The 19075-nt window shown below is 43.1% G+C and overlaps 1 protein-coding gene across 1 annotated transcript in view; it reads right to left on the bottom strand.

The window, feature by feature from the left end:
- The window catches only part of ANKH (ANKH inorganic pyrophosphate transport regulator), a 98484-nt gene that overhangs the window by 23199 nt on the left and 56210 nt on the right, over window positions 1-19075 (bottom strand). The window contains exons 3-5 of the mRNA XM_054381707.1: window positions 5163-5281; window positions 4075-4158; window positions 429-599 (exon numbers count right to left, since the gene is read on the bottom strand). Coding sequence (XP_054237682.1) covers window positions 429-599; window positions 4075-4158; window positions 5163-5281 — 374 coding nt within the window. The remainder of the gene's footprint in view (window positions 1-428; window positions 600-4074; window positions 4159-5162; window positions 5282-19075) is intronic.

The raw sequence follows: 19075 nt of genomic DNA, 5'->3' as shown, positions 1-19075 counted from the left end.
CAGTGTGAGAGCTGAAATCCCCCTCACACCGACAATGACCAGGCTAGCTCAGTCTGGAAGCTAATGAAAGCTGTATTTACAAGCAAATCTACAATCTATGATGAAATGCAATGAATATGTACAAATATACACTATTCACAACATTTACAAATATATACAATCAACAGAAAAGCACAACCAAGTCCCCTTTGCTTTGTGAAGAAAAGTTAAGAAAGACAGTTTTAAAACCATCACACCATGGGAAGCAATGTCTCTTGTGCACTGTTGTTGGAAATGTTTCTACCATGCCTCTTTAAGTGAAAATGCTTTTTTCCTGCAGGATGGGGAGAGAAGGCCCTTCATGCACAGTGGTTTAATACAGTATTATAACAGAAAAAAACAAATTTAAAATTATTGAATTTTCAAAAGTGTAAAGCCTTAAGACATACCCCCATTTCAGGCCCACTTCTATCAGGAATGACATCATGTATGTTCCTGTAGTATCCGAGGCATAGTGTGGTACATCGGACAAGTGCTCCCATGTATAAGGACAGGATTGGGATCAGGAGTGGCTCCCTGCACTCCAAGTGACTGTGAAGCAAAATGGCTACAAAAACAACCTGCAGGGCAAACAAATAATTAGTAATTTGTCTATGTTCAGCGCTGGGACCCTGTACATAAAAAGGACATGGACCTGTTAGAACAAGTCCAGAGGAGGGCACATAGAAGATCAGAGGGATAGAACACCTCTCCTACGAAGACAGGCTGAGAGAATTGGGGTTGTTCAGCCTGGAGAAGAGAAGGCTCTAGGAGAGATATTATACCAGCCTTTCAGTACTTAGATGGGTCCTACAGAACAACTGGAAAGGAACTTTTTACGAGGGCATGTAGTGACAGGACAAGGGGTAATGGCTTTAAACTGAAAGACAGCAGATTTCGATTAGATGTAAGGAAGAAATTCTTCACTGTGAGGGTGGTGAGTCATTGGAACAGGTTGCTCAGGTAAGGTGTAGATGCCTCTCCCTGGAAGAGTTCAAAGCTAGGCTGAAAGGGGTTTTGAGCAACCTGATCTAGTGGAAGGTGTCCCTGCTCATGTCAGGGGTCTGGAACTAAATTATCTTTAAGGTCCCTTCCAACTCAAATCATGCTATGATTCTTTAGGGCCAACACATCTTCTGTCCAACCCCAAGCTGGTGCATTGGAATCAACAACTATGTGTGACTGCAGTATCTACTTGTCTTTGAGCCAGTGGCATTTGAGCCCCCTTTGAGCCCCCTTGCATTCAGTCACAGAAATGAGAACAAGAGTTAACATCATACAGAAGCTCTATTAAACAGTAATTAAGGTATGGGCAGATGTCAGACTAGCTGACATAAATAGGAGACTGTTATCATTAAAGTCTGGCACGGTCTGGCACCGAGCATGTGGCTGTCACCCTTCCAAGGAGAATGTGCTGTTCTGGTAATCCTGGAGGCTGGGAACATGCTTCAAGGGTCAGCTTCTAAGCCCTGCTTTTTTGGAGGTGGGGGTAGGGGAGAAGGGAAAGCAGCCATTAAAAAGCCAGATATTTTAAAGTATTCACTTAAGCATTTAGAAGCAGGAAGTCTTATGTCATTCTAATTTTCTACTTTCTTTGAGTGAAATGTCAGTATTTCATCATTCCCTGTTCAGCTGAGTGCTGCAGTGATGTAAATGAAATGGCAAATTCTGGGCTAATGAACAGCTCATATTTCAGTTTTGTAAGATTAAATACTCAATTCAGAACATGCAAATGAATTAATTAATATGGTATTATCTTTCATTAAATACAGAGCTGATGGCATGCCTACTAAATTCCAAATGTCTCTGGATTGCAGGCACAACTGAAAAGCCGACTGTGTTTGGTGCAGTGAACAGCAAAACCAAGGACAACATGGCTGGGACGTGTTGCCATTCAAATCAGTTACAAGAAATACAAAACACATTGTTCAGGGGCTGGTTTTCTCCTTCACTGCTATCAATTTCTTGCTAGCTCAAAAAATATGTAAGAAATGTCACACTGTGTGACCTGGTTTTAACTCAGCTGGCAGCTGAACTCTGGCAGTTTGCTCTCACCTTCCCAGCCACTACTGCAACGCTTCCCCCCAGCCCGGGTGGGCGAGGACAAAAAGAACCCGAGAGGCAGTTGAGACAAGGAAGATTTACTACTGTAGGAATATCAGATAACACAAAGCAAAATACCAGTGTAGTTAGCAGCAGGGGAAAAGACCAAACGCGACAAAAACCCAGAACAGGAAACTTTACAAGCTATAAAATACACTCCAAATCCCCAAAATCCCTTTTGGTGCCCAAAGCCCTTTCCTTTTGCAACAAGTATGATGCCAGCATGGTGTTGAATAACAGTCAGCCCTCCTAGCTTTCACTGCACCACTGTGGAGGGAGGAAGGGTGAGGGGCAGGGTCACCCATCCCCTGTCCCTGCCATCCCTTCTAGTGGGGCCAGCCAGCTACAACCAATATGCTGTGAAAATGTTTATTAGGCAGGCCACAGTGTTACGGGAGTTTGTAAAAATGCTCTTTTGAACCCTATGGAATAATTGATTTTCAGTAAACAGAAGCAAAGTCAGTTACCAAAAAATGTGTATCAAGCTACCCAAGGAGAATTAGCTACTGCCTGTGCAGCTCTTGCTGCACATGTATAAACATGGAGAGTGCTGGGGTACGGAGAGTCACAAATGTCTGCCTTCCAGATTTGCACTTGCTCTGTGCATTATTTTGTTGAAACAAGATGACAGCTGTCATATTTTTTTACAACCCTGGCACCCCACTCACCAGCCACTGTAGAAAGGGCATGTGTGTCACAGCCAAAATAAACATTTGTTTCTGTATTTAGCTGTATATAACCCAACATGCATCTAGAGTCAGCAAACTTTGTAGGTCACATCACACCAAGAGCAGATCCTGAGTGTTAAGATCATTTACTGTAATTAGCATTATCTTCAGGGATTTAATCCAGTACTGTAGAGGGGCAGATCTGCCAAACATAGAATAGCAGCTGGCTGAATGGTTCAGTCTTGCTAATGGCTTGCTCATATTTAGTGGGAGGAAAATGCTGTAAAAATTTGAACCAAGTGCTGTTGACTTTGTATTTCCTTTGATGCTGTACTGTTATTATACCCTTCCTTACCCACTCATTACATCATGGAGCAGTACAGCAACTGTTTTACAGGTGCCAAGACTCTCCATTTCATAATAGTTTTACATATGCTTTAAAAAGAAGGCTGCATATTGCTTCTCAAATGCTACAATACTGGCCATCAGCAATGTGTATGAGTCTTGGGGTTTAAGTCTTGTACAAAGCACAGGGTAGTTAACAACACCCTCACAAATGGAAGTTCAAACAATATTTGGTCTTCTCTGCATCACCCAGGGGTTATCACCACAGATCCCTTCTCTTACACTTCTAAGCCTTCATCTTTTGATTCACTAACAAGAACAGTGCCATACTGGCACTCAGAAGATGACTTACACTACTGCATTTCACTGGAGTAGACAGCATGTGCAAAATTAACAGGTGAATAGGAGAATCAAGCATTCACTTCTCCACCTACAAAGCCCACTTGGGATTTCTTAGTGCAATCATGTGAAGTGTGAGGTAGAATGCACAGGGAGAAGAAAGGTTTCTTTCAAAGTACTCTGTCAGCCTTGGGATTGGTAGCAGACATGAGTCTTTTTGCCTGACCTTTATTTTTCCCAGAAGTACCCATTTTTATATATATATATATATATATATATATATATATATATATATATATATGTATATATATATATATAATTTGTTCCACAGCCATTCTGAAACAAATTCATGGAGATGCTGGAAGACATGGCCCAAACAATTCTGGTTCTCTTCTCCTGGTCTGGGAATGACTTGATGCAGTCAGTTGAGAGCAACCTATACTACAACTGCCAGCAAACAGCCTCCACATGGTGGGGAAACCATCAGATAACACATAATAACTTCCTCTGGTGTGTTGCTCATGGTAGAGAGAGAAGACACTCTCTGTGCAAGGTCAGGAAAGCATCTACTCTGTAACAAAATGGAAAGAGGAACCATTACCTGAGCTATGACATCTGAGATGGAGGCACATCCCACAAGGAAACTGTACTTGTGTTTTAGCAAAATCCCGGCATGGGTCCATGCCTAAAAAAAGTCAGAGAAGAGTTTGAGAGGTGATTATGGTATTTGTGAATGATTTTAGATCCCAGAATACTGCTTTCTGGTTTTTACGTTGTACATAAACAACTTATAATGCTCTTCCATCAGCACTACCTGCTGTGAACCTGGGAAAATGTTAAGCCAGTAAAGCAGAGAAAGCACTGATGCATTTACTTCCTCATTACTAAGGCTGACAGGCAAAATGGGGATAATTTTATAGACTGTATAGAAATTTCTGAGCAGATCTAGTAAGAAACTGCCCCTTCTTCATGAAATAGCTGCTGTACAGGATGGGATAAAATCTTTATTCTCATCACCAGCTGGATGCACCTCTGAAGTATACTATTTATGGATACCCTGAGTTACAGTGAGTTTGTCTGGAAAAGAGAACTTAATGATCCAACTTCTTTTTATTGTCAAGTACTGTTTTTCAAGCAAAGCAGTAGAGAAAGTGGTGGAAGCATGCCATGAGAAGGTCACCCTTTACACAGAAGTGTTGTGCAGGCCACAAGCAGTAAGCCTGGTTATTTGGGAAGCAGTAACCCATGCCATGTGTGGTTCTCTTGTCCAAACATTTGAGGTACACTGGACTTAGTGGTGCTTACAAAAATTGATGGCAAGAAATATCTTTTCAACAAGTTTGCTTTGAGAAAATACCAAGCTTCTTCCTTGTGAGCTCTGCAAGTGATCTGGGAATGCATAGCAAATCCAACTCTTCTACTACAAACTGGAATGAGAAGACACACAACTGGTGTGACTCATCACAAGATGACCATGCACATACAGTAACTCTAGCAAGGCAGCTAAGATTTTTTGCATTTGTCATGATCTTTGGATGTTCAAAGTCCCACCCAGATGCTTGCAAAAGACACACCTTCCTTCTGTACATCTCCAGTTTCTCATCAGGTAACAGACTTTGTGAACTAAGGTCACCAAAGGAAAAAAAAAACACATTAACATTCAAATTCAGTTCTGAATCAGACACTCACCATGGCATCCATAAAAGGGAAGGCAGCAAGATAAAGGAAGGCCCTCCGAGTTTTACTTCCCACTGATTCATCCACATGGTGCAGCTTATTAATAATGTAATACCCCAAATCGCTATATGCTGTAGAGATACAATAGGAATGGATAATAAAGGTTACATATGGACTTTTGGTGAGATGCTCAGAAGTACCTGAAAGACTGTGATGCCTAGGAGCTAAGACATACATCCACTTAGCAAACAGCTGCAGGGGCTTCAGGGTATTACAGCCTCACCAGATGCTGTTTATGACTAAAGAGTGCTCTCATGGTTCTTTTTCATATAACCTTTGACTTGAGTGATAACAAATGGCTGGATTGGGAGATGGGCAGTTTAAGTGCCACATCTATTTGCTAAAATAACACACTGGTACTCAAGAAAATCTACTGCTCTTTCATTAACTCAAGGCTCTTTGTAGAAAAGCTGTTTGCACCAGAGATTGTATATTTCACAGGATACAGACCCTTACAATTGTTGAAGCCATCTATTGTCACTGCATTCTCATGATATCACCTGCCCAAAGCTGTAAAAAGATACTATGAATTACAAAGGCATGCAACAAATCACACTCATTATGGCTCTCACTTACTCTGCCTAATGATCACCTGTGCTGGGACCTGTCAGGGCACTGTTCCCTTCACTATACAGTCTCTGGTTAGCCTCAACCAGTCTTAGTTTTATTCCTTTATCTAGAGCCAGCATCTCACATGCCACAAGTCAAAAAAGGCACAGGTAATATTGCCACTTCTATCACCAGTATATTATTTCACCATCCTGTCTCAACCCAAGATGAGAATATCAGGCAACACACCTCTTGCCAAGTATCTCCTCCCAAGACACTGGCTTGAAAGACCAGCACAAATGCATGGACACACCACACAGCTCTTTAGAAAACTGCTTACACCGCTGTCAGTATCCATGTTATCCAGCTGTTTTAATAATAATCCAAGAATCTTCCCCATGACCAGGAATAACTGGTGTCTCTGCACTATGAGAACTTACATACCAATTCAGTCTTTTTAGCCTAAACCTCTCGCTTATAACTCAAAACAGTGGAAGCAATTAAAGAGTTTAACTCAGTGATCACTTAGAGATACGGCAATTAAATGATTAACAGGACTGAAAAGACTTTTTCAGTCCCAACAAGACTGTGTAAACAAGGTAGTAAAATAGGGTGTGGCATGGCAACACTAGGAACAGGCATGAATGTCGTTCCAGATAACCAGGACTAACCAAAAGATGCTAAAATATTAAAAACTCCCCCTTTCCTTGTGCTAGTCCCTATCTGTACATCTTTTACCTGAAGTACAACTATTGAAACCCAAAGTCTCCCAGTTCACCAAGTAATCCCTAAATTGTGTAGCCATCCTCCTGAGAAAATCCCAGACTTGTTTCGTTCTGAAGGGGATAAGGGAAGAACTTGTCATGGGTTGAGTTGAATCTGCTGCTGATACTCAATCCCCTGCTGCTGTCATGCCAGCTTCAAAACAAGAAAATGCTGGCTGGAGCGAAGTCTTATGGGGTGTGAAGTTCAGACTGTAGCATGAGAGACTTCCTGTTCTGGTTGGTGCTTTCAGTCTCCAGGTTTGGATTGCTGTTCTTTCCTGCTGGGCTTGCATGGGTTCAGGAGGGTGGGGGACAGGTTACTGGCTTCTGGTTCTGCTTCTGCATTTTGCTGTGTTTTTCTTCAAACAGGCTAAGCTAATTGTGCATTGTATCACCTCATTTATATTAAACTCTTTTTCTCTCAACCCTGAAGATTTTTTTTTGTGTATTACTTTCCATCACTTCTGTGTTGGAGGGAAGCGGGCTGTGTTGAACTTGGCAAGTCTAGATAGCTGCTGCCCAATGTGGGACTCAAAAGCCTCTGTCTTAATTAAGACAGCTGATTTTGGCAGAAGATAGAAGGATTGACATAATGAGAAGCAAGATAATGAGAGCATTCAATTAAGGCTTGAGGCTTGTTAAGAGAGTTTTATGTAACTTTTTTTTTTTGTGGTGTGCTCACTATGTTGATCCATTTACTTTCTAGTGGCAGCTAGGGCTGAAGTGCTGGCGTCCTCTATATGAACATTACCTTAGGGGAATGGCTTAGAGCTGTGCTGTTGCTGTGCTGGTTACTGGTGGGCCAGGCTTCGTTCAGAGTCCTACTGCACTTTCCCAAGAATACCAATGAGAGATCTGCCCTGATGCTGGATAATTATGAGTGGCAGGATGTGTGGGAGGGTATGGGCAAGTGCTTAAGCTAGTAGTCCCCTCTGGTTATTCACAATTTTGTCCCTGAGCAAGTCAGAATCCTGACAAGCTGGTGAAATGCTTGGAAGAAAATTTGTTGCCTGGTAGCTTGTGAGAGGCAGAAATCACTGTGATATATTGGGGCCTGGTCCATGACTATCAAACTCTTTTCATCACTGTTCAAAGTGCTCAGAGAAAGAGGTCTCTGGGCCTACAGACAGACCAACAGGCATGGCACCCATATAGGAGAGCCAGACTGTGCCAGTATCAGCTGCCCTTGTAGAGAAAAAGAAACATACAAGGAAAGCAGCCCCTCTGGCAAAGGATAAGGATGAATCAAGATCATCATGAGAACATGAGAAAGAGCCACGTATACTCGCCCAGTTGTTTTATTTGGATGAAATAACTAGCAGGCTCCAGCAGTGCAAGGGAGGTCTCTATTCCTCTGTACAGGAGTGTGTTTCAGCTGTGAAGGAACTGTCTTAAGAGGTCCATCAACTCAAAAAGAACATGTTCTATTCCCCACCTGTATTTCAGCCATAAGGACCATGTGCTCCCCTGTTTGAAGGAGAGAATCTGGGAGATACACACCACAGTGTACCCTGTGGTTTTACTTATGTTACCATGGAGAGGACATGAGGAAATGGGATGGAAAACCAACTTCAGCCCTAGCTGCACGAGTACGTGGATTACAGGAAAATTCTTCCCTGAAGAATCACAGAAACATTCAGGTTGGAAAAGACCACTGGAATCACGAAGTCCAACCAATAACCGTACTCCACAAGGTTCATCCCTAAACCATACCCCCAAGCATCACAACCTTTAAACACTTCCAAGGTTGGTGACTCAACCACCTGCCAGGGCAGCCCATTCCAGACATGTTGCTCCGGGTACCAGTGAGAAGTCACCCAAAGAGAGTAAACAAGCTGATAATGCCTCTGATCCTCCTGAAGAGACGCCCAAGGCATCTTCACAAGATGCAAGCGATCCCAGTCAGAATTAGAGGCGCCCTGCCTCCAATCAGATGGAGGAGAGGGACAACTGGATTTATTGGACTGTATGGAACCAAAGGCTTGGCAAGTAGAACCCACAAGAGTATAAACTTTAGTAGATACAAGGGCCCAGTGTAATCTGATGCCATCACCTATGAGGGGTGGAACCCATCTGTGTTTCTGGTGTGACAGGGGATTCCCACATCTGGATCTGTTGGAAGCAGAACACTGCAAAGCAAGCCACAGTTTGCTTTCACTTGGAGGGGTGGAAGAACTCACTGGAATTGACTGTCCCAGGGGTGGAAACATAGCCCACCATGGACCGATCCAAACTGTACTGCAACAGGGTGGAGCTGCAGTGCGTCTGCAGTGAGAAGTCTTCTGTATACTGCAAAGCGATCTCGTTTTGAGTGAGAATGGACAGTGACTGATGTTTGCTGTTAATTGCTGCTGGGCATGACACAGATGGTATAGAATAAGGGGTGGAGAATGTCATGGGTTGAGTTGAATCTGCTTCTGGTATTCCATGCTGCTGTCATTCCAACTTCAAAATGAAAGTGCTGGCTGGAGTAAAGTATTATGAGGCTTGCAGTTCAGATTGTAACATGAGAGGCTTCCTGTTCCGGTTGCTGCTTTCTGTTTCCAGGTTTGGAGGTGCTGGTCTTTTCTGCCGGGCTGGCAGAGGTTCAGGAGGTGGGGGCAGGTCACTGGATTCTGCTGCTGCTTCTGCATTTTGCTGCAAAGCAGGCTAAAGTAATTGTGCATTTTATTATCTCATTTAAATTAAACTCTTTCAACTTAAAAGCTTTATCTCAGCCTGGAATGTTTTGTTACTCTCCCTCACTTCTGTGTTGGAGGGAAACAGGATATATTGAAATTGCATAAACTGTAAACCAGGACTCCAACCTTTCCTCAGTTCAGGGAGGCCAGTATAGTTCTGTAAGTGTTCATGTGCTTATTGCAGTCCAGTCACACATCAAGCACAGCCTCTTTTTATTCTTGTGTGAATACTCAGACACCAATTTTTGCTCAGTATTTTCAAAATTATCTGATCTGCATGGATTTCTGCATGGTAAATCTTTGTGGAAAGCTGCTTTTATGGTAGGTCAGTACACAGACGTTTCTGAATTGACTTATTTGAATGAAGTCTGGAAGGCACATGAGGGCCAGGCACCTGTGAGTATCAGATTCATCAAGTTGCCTGTTAGATTCCATTCAAGTTGCTTTACACTTTTCCTGCACAAACCCACAAAAACTGCTGCAGGAAACACAACAGTCTTATTCCTCACACAGGGACTGACAGAATCACACTCCAGGTGCTTCTTGTGGAGGAGTCTCCATCAGCAGTTCAGTGCTGGAAAGATTACATGCTACAGAATTCACCCCCCATGCTCCCCACGTACTTCTGTTTTAAATGAGACTTTCAAGTGCTAGAGACTTTCAAGTGAATCATAAGTAACTTTTTTGGCTCTAAAAGCAATTGACCTTTTTTGTTGTTGTTGTTTGTTTTTAAAGTTTACTACTACACAAAAATTCACAAAATGAGAGGGGTCTCACTTAGAGAAACAGAGAGTTGACCATAGGGTTGTAGTTTATTGACATGGCACTCCCAAGGCACTTATGCCCCCACAGCCTACAGTACCACATTTTAAAGATATTTAGGGATCTCAGCACTGTGCTCTGTAAGCTTGAAGACTTTGTCTTTTGTCTATGAAAAAAAAGTCTAATAAAATTGTAATGGCTAAGTTTAAAAGCTAGTTTTAAAATAGTCAACAATTCCATGTCAGTGAAAGCACACTATCAGTTTTATCCACAAATGTTTCCATCCTGGGAAAGGACTCAGAAGTCTGAGATTTACTAACCAACATACAGGCATGTGTCTCTGCGCTTTGACTAAAGTTATTGCTGATGCAATCAGAACGTAACCTTGACCAACCATACAAATTTATTATGAAGCATGGTACCAAATTAATAACACAGACTAGGCTGAAGAATATTACATGTATCTAGAACTGATGCCTCTTCCTCTTCCTTGCATCATTTAAACCAAAACAGGAAAGTCCAACTTCAAGACAAGATGCCTGTTGCACTCCACTAATATTAATTTCATTTATTTTAGTATGCCTATGGATTAGTTTTGCTATGGAATTTGAGTTGGAGTTCTTGCTTTTGGCTTTTCCGGTTGAGTTTTAAGACCCAAAAGCTCAAGAAATGACACTGGATCACTTCTTGCCTATGTTGATTTCTCTAACAATCCAATTGCTACCATATAAACTTCAGACATTCTTAAAACAACTGAATGCACTCTTAATGATGCCAGTAGACTCCTACAAATAGCTGTACCATAGCAATTTTTGAGCTATCTACTACCCAACATGTTATAAAGAAACAAAAAGAAAGATTCATGGGAAATGATATCACAGAATCAGAATGGTAGGGGTTGGAAGGGACCTCTAGAGATCATTGAGTGCAAGCGTCCAGCCAAAGCAGGATCACCTAGGGCAGGTCACACAGGAAGGCATCCAGATGGGTCATGAAACTCTCTAGAGAAGTAGACTCCACGACCTCTCTGAGCAGCCTGTTTATGGTAAAGAAGCTTTTCCTCATGTTGAGATGGTATCATTTACTTGGAGTCACAGAGCTATATATGCCAACATTAGTTAAAAAAAAAAAAAGTAAATCTAATAATGTTTCTGAGTTAAAGTGTGTTCTTTTTAGATGTATTCAAGTCTTTGATTAGCCTGAAGTAAAAGTCTGTGTCCCCTTTGTGAAAGTCCAAATGATCAGAGAGCATTTGTGGTTTTTTTTGCTTATAGTAACAAATGAATTTTCAAAAAAAAAAAACAGCTTAGGAGCATCTCATCACACTGGTTACTGCAGTGCCAACTCTACTTTCAAAATTGCATTAGCTAATTTTCCCAAATGACTGCTGGTCTCTGAAATAGCTTTAGGTAGTCCAACTTCTCATAAATCTCAAAATTACCCTGCTTTAAATAAAAAACAGTAACTGCTATTCTAAAATCCACAAATCCTTTAGGTATAGACTTTCTTCCTTCTTCTTTTGCCCTGAATACGGTGCTGCTAAGAAACTGCATTTTTGTGGGAGAAAGGTTGGGGCAGCTGGGAAGGCATGTTACTGGCTTTAGCAATGGTCATCTGAAGATGCTGAACTAGAACACATTTTTAATTAGTAACATTTTACCATCTTTTAGAAGCAAAAAAGGCAAGCCTAGATTATATTTGGATTTAAGTTTCTGCACTACCATCTTTTTTCAAGGCAAAATGTTTATTATGGGCCAGTACAGTTGGAGTAAGACTGACTGGGAAAAAAAGCTCAGGTCAATGTGTAACTCCTAGTCTCTAGGAAAATCCAGTTGTGTTACACTGGAAGCAATGGTATTACACATATGTCTCACTTCTTATGGAGATCTGTCGTGTACATGTAGCGTCCATACATGTGAGAAGATCAAAAAATCAGGAGAATTCCTAACACCTGCTAAATTTACCCTGTGTGAGCTGTGACCCATGCCTGCTAGCCTGTCACTGCTAAACTATCATAAAACAAATCACTTGCATGTCTTGACCATCCAGTCTGCTATAGGTTTACCTGGTTACTAAAGTTCCAACTATTTCTTCCTGGTGATGAGAGATGATCCATTATGTAGTTATTAATTAGGTACAGTGGGCACCAGTTAAAGATATCTACTTTAAGGAAACGGGATGCTTCCCCAAAGCAAGTTCTGCCTTGTCTTTTCCAGAAAATTTAATATGCAAAAAGAAAGAAACTTCCTAGTATACTATTTCACAGAATCACACAGATTCACAGAATAACTATGGTTGGAAAAGATCTTTAAGATTATCAAGTTGTACTATTACATAACTCTACCAGGGCCACTACTACACAATATCCTTAAGCACTATATCTAGATGGCTTTTAAATACATCCAGGGATGGCCATTTTCAACCACTTCCCTGAGGAGCCTATTCCAGTCTTTGATAACCCTTTCAGTATCAAATTTCCTTCTAATGTCTAACCTAAACCTCCCCTGGTGTAACTTGGTGCCATTTCCTCTTATCAGCTGTGACTTCTGAGAAGAGACCAATACCCCCCCTCTCTATAACCTCCTTTCAGGGAGTTGTAGAGTGTAATAAGGTCTTCCCTCAAGCCTCCTTTTCTTGATTGAACGACCCCAGTTCCATCAGCTGCTCCTCATAAAACTTACTCTCAAGACCATTCAGAAGCTTTGCTGCCTTACTTTGGACTTGCTCCAGCACCTCAAAGTCTTTCTTGTAGTAAGGGCCCCAAAACTGAACACAGTATTCAAGGTGTGGCCTCACCAGTGCTGAGTACAGTGGTAAAATAATCTCTCTAGTCCTGCTGGCCACACTATTCCTGATGCAGGCCAGGATGGTGACGGTCTTGGCCACTGAGGCACAGTACTGGCTCATGTTCAGATGGCTCATGTTCAGATCAACACCCTCACGTCCCGTTCTGCTGAGCAGCTTTTCAGCCACTCAGTATCCAAGCCTGTAGCATTGCTGAAGCCCATATGACTGGCCTCAGTCCATTGATCCAGCCTGTCTAGATCCCTCTGAAGAGTGTTCCTACTCTGCAGATGCTCAACACTCCCATCTAACTTAGTGTCATCTGCAGACTTACTGAGTGTGCTCCCAACCTCCTTATCAAGATCATTGATTAAAGATATTTTTCAGGAGTGGCCCCAGCACTGAGCCCTGGGGAACACCAATAGTGACCACCAACGGTGTTTAACTCCATTCACTACCACCCTCTGGGCCCAGCCACCCAGCCAGTGTTTGATCCAGCAGAGTCTACACCTGTCCAGGCCTGGGGCAGACAGTCTTTTCATGAGGATGTTGTGGGGAACAATATCACAGACTTGACTCAAGTCCAGGCAAACAACATCCACAGCCTTTCCCTCCTCCACCAGGCAGGTCACCTTGTCATAGAAGGAGATAAGGTTCGTTAAGCAGGACTGGCCCTTTCTGAGCCTGTGCTGACTGGACCTGACTGCTTGATTTTCCTGTAAATGGTATGTTATAGCATCAAGATTTTTTCTATTATCTTCCCTGGCACTGAGGTCAGACTTATGGGTTTGTAGTTCCCCAGATCCTCCTTCCAGCCTTTCTTGAAGACAGGCATCACATTTGCTAATTTCCAGTCTGTTGGGACCTCCCCATTTAGCCAAGACTGCTGATAAATCACACAAAGTGGCTTGGTAAGCAAATTCGTCAACTCCTTCAGGACTCTTGGGTGTAACTCACCTGGCCCCACAGACTTGTGTATATCTTGGTGGTTCAGCAGGTCATTCACCACTTCCTCTCGGATTATGGAGGTCTGTTCTCCATCTCTATCATCCACTTGAGAGGATGGGTACCCAGCAAACAACTGGTCCTGGTATTAGAGATTGAGGCAAAGAAGCCATGACTGCTTCAGCCTTTTCCTCAACGTTAGTCACTATGTTTCCCCCTACATGCAATAAAGGATGAAGTTTCTCCATAGTCCTCCTTTTGTTGTTAATGTATTTATAAAAGCACTTTTTATTATTTTTTTAAAGCAATAGCTAGATTGAGTTCTAGTTGGGCTTTGGCCCTGCATAGCTTCGCTGCATCTCTGTAGTCCCCCTGAGTGGCTCATGCCCTTTTCTAAAGGCCATAAACTTTCCTTTTGTTCCTGAGTTCCAGACAAAGCTCCTCATTCATCCACGCTGGCCTTCTTCCCTGCTGGCCAGTCTTTTGGGACATGGGCATGGCCTGCTCCTGCTCTTTTAAGATTTCGTTCTTATTTGAAGATTGCCCAGCTTTCCTTGACTCCTTTGTCCTTCAGGACAGCCTCCTAAGAGACACTACACTCAGCAAGTTTGCTGATGATACAAAACTGGGGGGGTTGGCTGATACCCTGTCAGGCTGTGCAGCCATCCAACGTGACCTGGACAGGCTGGAGAGCTGGGTGCAGGCAAACCTCAGGAAGTTCAATAAGGACAAGTGCAGGGTCCTACATCTGGGGAGAAACAACAACAGACACCAGTACAGGTTAGGGGCTGCCCTTCTAGAAAGCAGCTCCACAGAGAATGACATTGGAGTGCTGGTGGATAGCAAGTTCTCCATGGAACAACAATGTGCTCTTGTGGCCAAGAGAGCCAATGGGATCCTGGGATGTATCAAGAAAGCTGTGTCCAGCAGGTCTAGGGAAGTTCTTCTACCTCTCTACTCTGCCCTGGTGAGACCACACCTGGAATACTATGTCCAGTTTTGGGCTTCCCAGTTCAAGAGAGAAAGGGATCTGCTGGAGAGAATCCAACGGAGAGCCATGAGGATGATTAGGGGACTTGAGCATCTCCCCTATGAAGAGAGACTGAGATCCCTGGGGCTATTTAGTCTAGAGAAGAGAAGACTGAGAGGGGATCTTATCAATGTGTATAAATATCTGAGGAGTGGCTGTCAAGTGGATGGGGCCAGGCTCTTTTCGTGATTCACAGTGATAAGACAAAGAACAATGGGCTTAAACTAGAACACAGAAGATTTCACCTCAACATGAGGAGAAACTTCTTTACAGGAAGGGTGACAGAGCACTGGAACAGGCTGCCCAGGGGGGTTGTGGACTCTCCTTCTCCGGAGACTTTCAAAACCCACCTGGATGCATTCCTGTGTGGACTATCCTAATCCTGCTCTGGCAGGGGGGTTGGGCCTGATGATCTCTTGAGGTCCCTTCCAACCTCTGATATACTGTGACACTGTGATACAAATCAGTCTCCTCAACAGGCCAAAGTCTGCCCTACAGAAATCCAAGGTGGCAGGTCTGCTAATCACCCTCTTCATTTCTCAGAGAATCAAAAACTCTATAATTTCATGATCACTAAGCCCAAGACAGTCTCTGACTCTTTTATCTCCCACAAATTCTTCTCTGTTAAAAATCAGCAGGTCCAAGAGGGCACCTTCTGTAGTTGGATCCTTCAGCAGTTGCATCAGGATGTTATCTTCCACCCACTATAAGAACATTCAGGACTGCCCCCCTTCTGCTACATTCTATTGCCAGCATGAACCTGAAAAGTTGAAGTCCCCAATGAGAACAGGAGGCAGCAAATGCAAAACCTCTCCCAACTGCTTACATAGTATTTCATCAGTGATTGGGTGGTCTGTAACAAAATCCCATCACGATTATGTCTCTCCTTGGCCTTCCTCTTGATTCTTACCTATAAACACTCAACCCTATCACCTCCATCATAAAGTAGTAGACATTTATACTCCTCTGTGACATAAAGGGTCACCCCACCACCTCACTTTTCTTGCCTGTCTCTCCTGAAAAGTTTGCAGCCATGAACTGCAGCACTCCAGTCATGTGAGTCATTCCACCCCATTTCCATGATGGCAGCTGTACCAGTCTTCCTACTGCATAATGGCCTCCAATTACTCCTGATTGCTGCCAATGCTGCAGGCACCAGTAGAGATGTACTTCAGCTCGTCTAATGGTCAGGCCACTTTATGGCAAGAGAAGCCCCAGTTCCCTCCAGACAGTTCTCACATGTTTCAATAGTTACAAGCCTATGAACTTTTTGTGTCTTTACTGCCCAATAGATCATGAACCCCACCCCACTGACAAAGACACCTGCAAGACCTTTCTACCACATTGTCCCATGGATGCTGGCATGCTGCTCCCAGGTACCTCTCTAGCAACCCAGTTCCCCATCCCCGCATTGAGTCTGTTTAAAGACCTTTCAATGAGCCCCACAGCTCTTGTCCCAGGATCCTTTTCTCACTTTGAGTAGGTGTTCCCCTTCTGTTGCCAGCAGGTTTGGTGTCTCATAAAGCAGCCTGTAGGCAAAACCCCCAAAATTCCCTTGGTGGCACCAGCCCCTGAGTCATGTGTTTATCACATATGTTTTCCTCTTCCTTTTAGTATTCTTCCCTGCCAGTGAAGGGATTGAGGAAAACACCACCTGTGCTCCCAATCCTTCAACCAATTGTGCTAGTATACTGAAGTCCCTTTTCATCTTAAGCTTTAGGACTTCTGTCCAGACCCCATCACAGTCAACCTGCATTACCAGTAGCAGGTAATAACCAGAAGGCTGTACCAGACCAGGGAGTTTCCTGGTGATGTCTCTAACCCAGGCCCCAGGCAGGCAGCAGACTTCCCTGTAGAATGGATCTGGCCAGCATATGTGGCCTTCTGTTCCCCTCAGAAGGGAATCACCTGCTACAATTACGCTCCCTTTTTTCTCAATGCAAGCATTCCTAATATGTGGGGCTGGTTGATTAATCCCAAGCTACCCCCTGAATAGACCTTCATCTACATTCTCATTTGCCTGGCCTTCAAGTTCCAGAGTCCCATACCTGTTATGTAAAGGCAACTGGGAAGGTGAGGGAGGCTGGGAGAGGATTTGCTTGCCTCCACAAGTAGGGTCCTGTTTCTGTTCCACCTTGTCTCTTAAGTCCCCTCCTTCTGCATGTTGGCAAGAGGGTAGGGCAACCTCTGCTGATTGTGCTGCCTAAGGGTGTGGCTCCACAATCTATCTCCCTCTCACATTCCCTGATAGTCCCTAACCTTTCCAATTTCTAATCCAACTCTGCCACCCAGCTGAGCAGATCATTCAAGTGGTCACACAGGTGCTGTCTCTGCGTTCTTAGTAAGCCAGTGAAAGGTTAAACAACGCTGTTTTATTGCCAAAGACACTGATTTTAAAAAGGACCCACTTAGAATGGAGGGCTTACCAGCAACACCATGAAATGCATTATGTTACCATACTCTTATATAAATGATTTCTCTCCTCTGTTAGGCTGGTAACTTAATATAATGTTAAAAATATGTACAGGCAGGCATCTTGAATCTTTTCTCTTATAGCCGAGTATTTCCATTTCTGAAATAACAAGACAATTTCTGAAGTAACAAGATGCTTTTGACCCTGGTTACATAGTGAACCTCCTATTAGGAAACCCCAAACAGTATCAATAGCTGTAAATAGCATAAAGGAAGAAAGGCAGAAAATTATCTTCTATTTCCATATCACAACTGAATCCAGGACTACTGTACTGACCAGGGTTTGCAGCAGGATTATAAGAGAGATGAGAATATGGTTTCAAATCCGTTTGGTCAGGGTCAACCTGATTCTTGGTTCTTGTACATGGGAGTGACAGGAACTGCTGATGAGGACCTTGCAGATGTTCATGGGAAGGTGGTAGGGTGGTGACTCAGGGACCCAAAGCTTGCAACTGTGAATTTAAGTGGTTTGGCTCAGCCAGTCATTCCCACAGAGGATTCTGTTAGCCCCAGTGGGGAAGCAGTAGTGGGGAGCTGGTGCTGAAGCGATGATGCATGAGCCAGGTGGGTAAAACAGTCTTGCTTTGAGGATGCTGTTTGTGAGGAGATGAGTGCAGACTGCAAATAATCTCTACCACAGCTGGAAATACGGTGATTCATTTGTGGTCACTCTGTTTCTACCACCACTTGTTTTTCTTTCTGACTTTTGTACTCCTCATTTCATTGGACTTTTTGTTCCCTGTTCCTTCCAGGGCTTTGACAGTCCACAGCAGACAGTCATGTCATCTTCCTTAGCTTCATACAAAGAGAAAGTGGAAGAAATTCAGTCCCCTGAGTTCTATTTGTTTCTTTTTCATCTGTGAGTGTTAGTAACCTGTATTTGTGTCTCCTGTAGACAGCCCATGACAGGCTTGCAGCTGCTGCAGGAGCAGTCACAGGTCCTAGGAGGCTGCTTGTCTGTCACTGGATACCTTCTCTTCCTCCTGCTAGGCAGGTTGTGTATCTGTAGGTCAGAGAAGAATCATCAGTATTTAAAACAGGGTCAAAGGGAACTTGGAACGTAAAACTTGGCAACATCACCCAGGCAACTGGTGCTAGAATCTGACTAAATCCATTCTCTTGGGCAATCTGCCAGTCCCTGCTGTGGCCTTTGCATATTTTCAGGCACAGGCAAGTTAAGTACCAAAAAACACTTTGCAGACTGCCACCATAGGCAGATGAAAGGTTTATGTGAAGCCCTTTAATTCAGGACTTTAATGCATGTTAAGTACAGCCTTCTTTTTTGTTTGGGTTTTTTTTTTTTTTCTTAAACCAGTATCTGCAGAGGGCATTTCAGAGTTTCTGGACTCAGCAGGGCTCTACTTCCAGACAAAAGCAAGAAACTTATCAGGCATATTTTTCAGCAGTTGCCCCAAACACCTCGTGTCAATAACAAGTCCCACATGAAAAACTCAACTGTGTCTTTCACCTGAAAATTTGACAGTTATACTTTAAATTTTCTTTAAACCTATCCTAGCTTTAAAAAAATGCTGGACAACTAGAAAATATTTCTTTATCCAATTGGCAAAGAAAAAAAACCACTTTGACCAGCACTGGCAGGAAAACAAGCAAGCAACTGGAATAGCAGCTCTGTGGGCTAAAGAAACATTCCAATCAAAGAAATGTGAGCGCCAAATGTACAAACGGCCCAGAGTTTATAACAGTGACTCAGTAAAGCAGCCTCAGCTGTAAACATATTGAGGAAGTGACCAACTGATACCAGTCAATTAAATTTATTTGAATGCCTGGATTCAGCTTATGAAATTAGCAACAGTTCATCCTTGCCACAGAGTTGCCATGGCTAATGCACCACTCCTGTAAGCATTTATTATAACCATA

This window comes from Indicator indicator, chromosome 6 (genome assembly GCF_027791375.1).
Source record: "Indicator indicator isolate 239-I01 chromosome 6, UM_Iind_1.1, whole genome shotgun sequence".
In the NCBI taxonomy this organism is placed as follows: Eukaryota; Metazoa; Chordata; class Aves; order Piciformes; family Indicatoridae; genus Indicator; species Indicator indicator.
The sequence above is the reverse complement of the archived record's forward strand: the minus strand, read 5'-3'. Positions and strand labels throughout refer to the sequence as shown.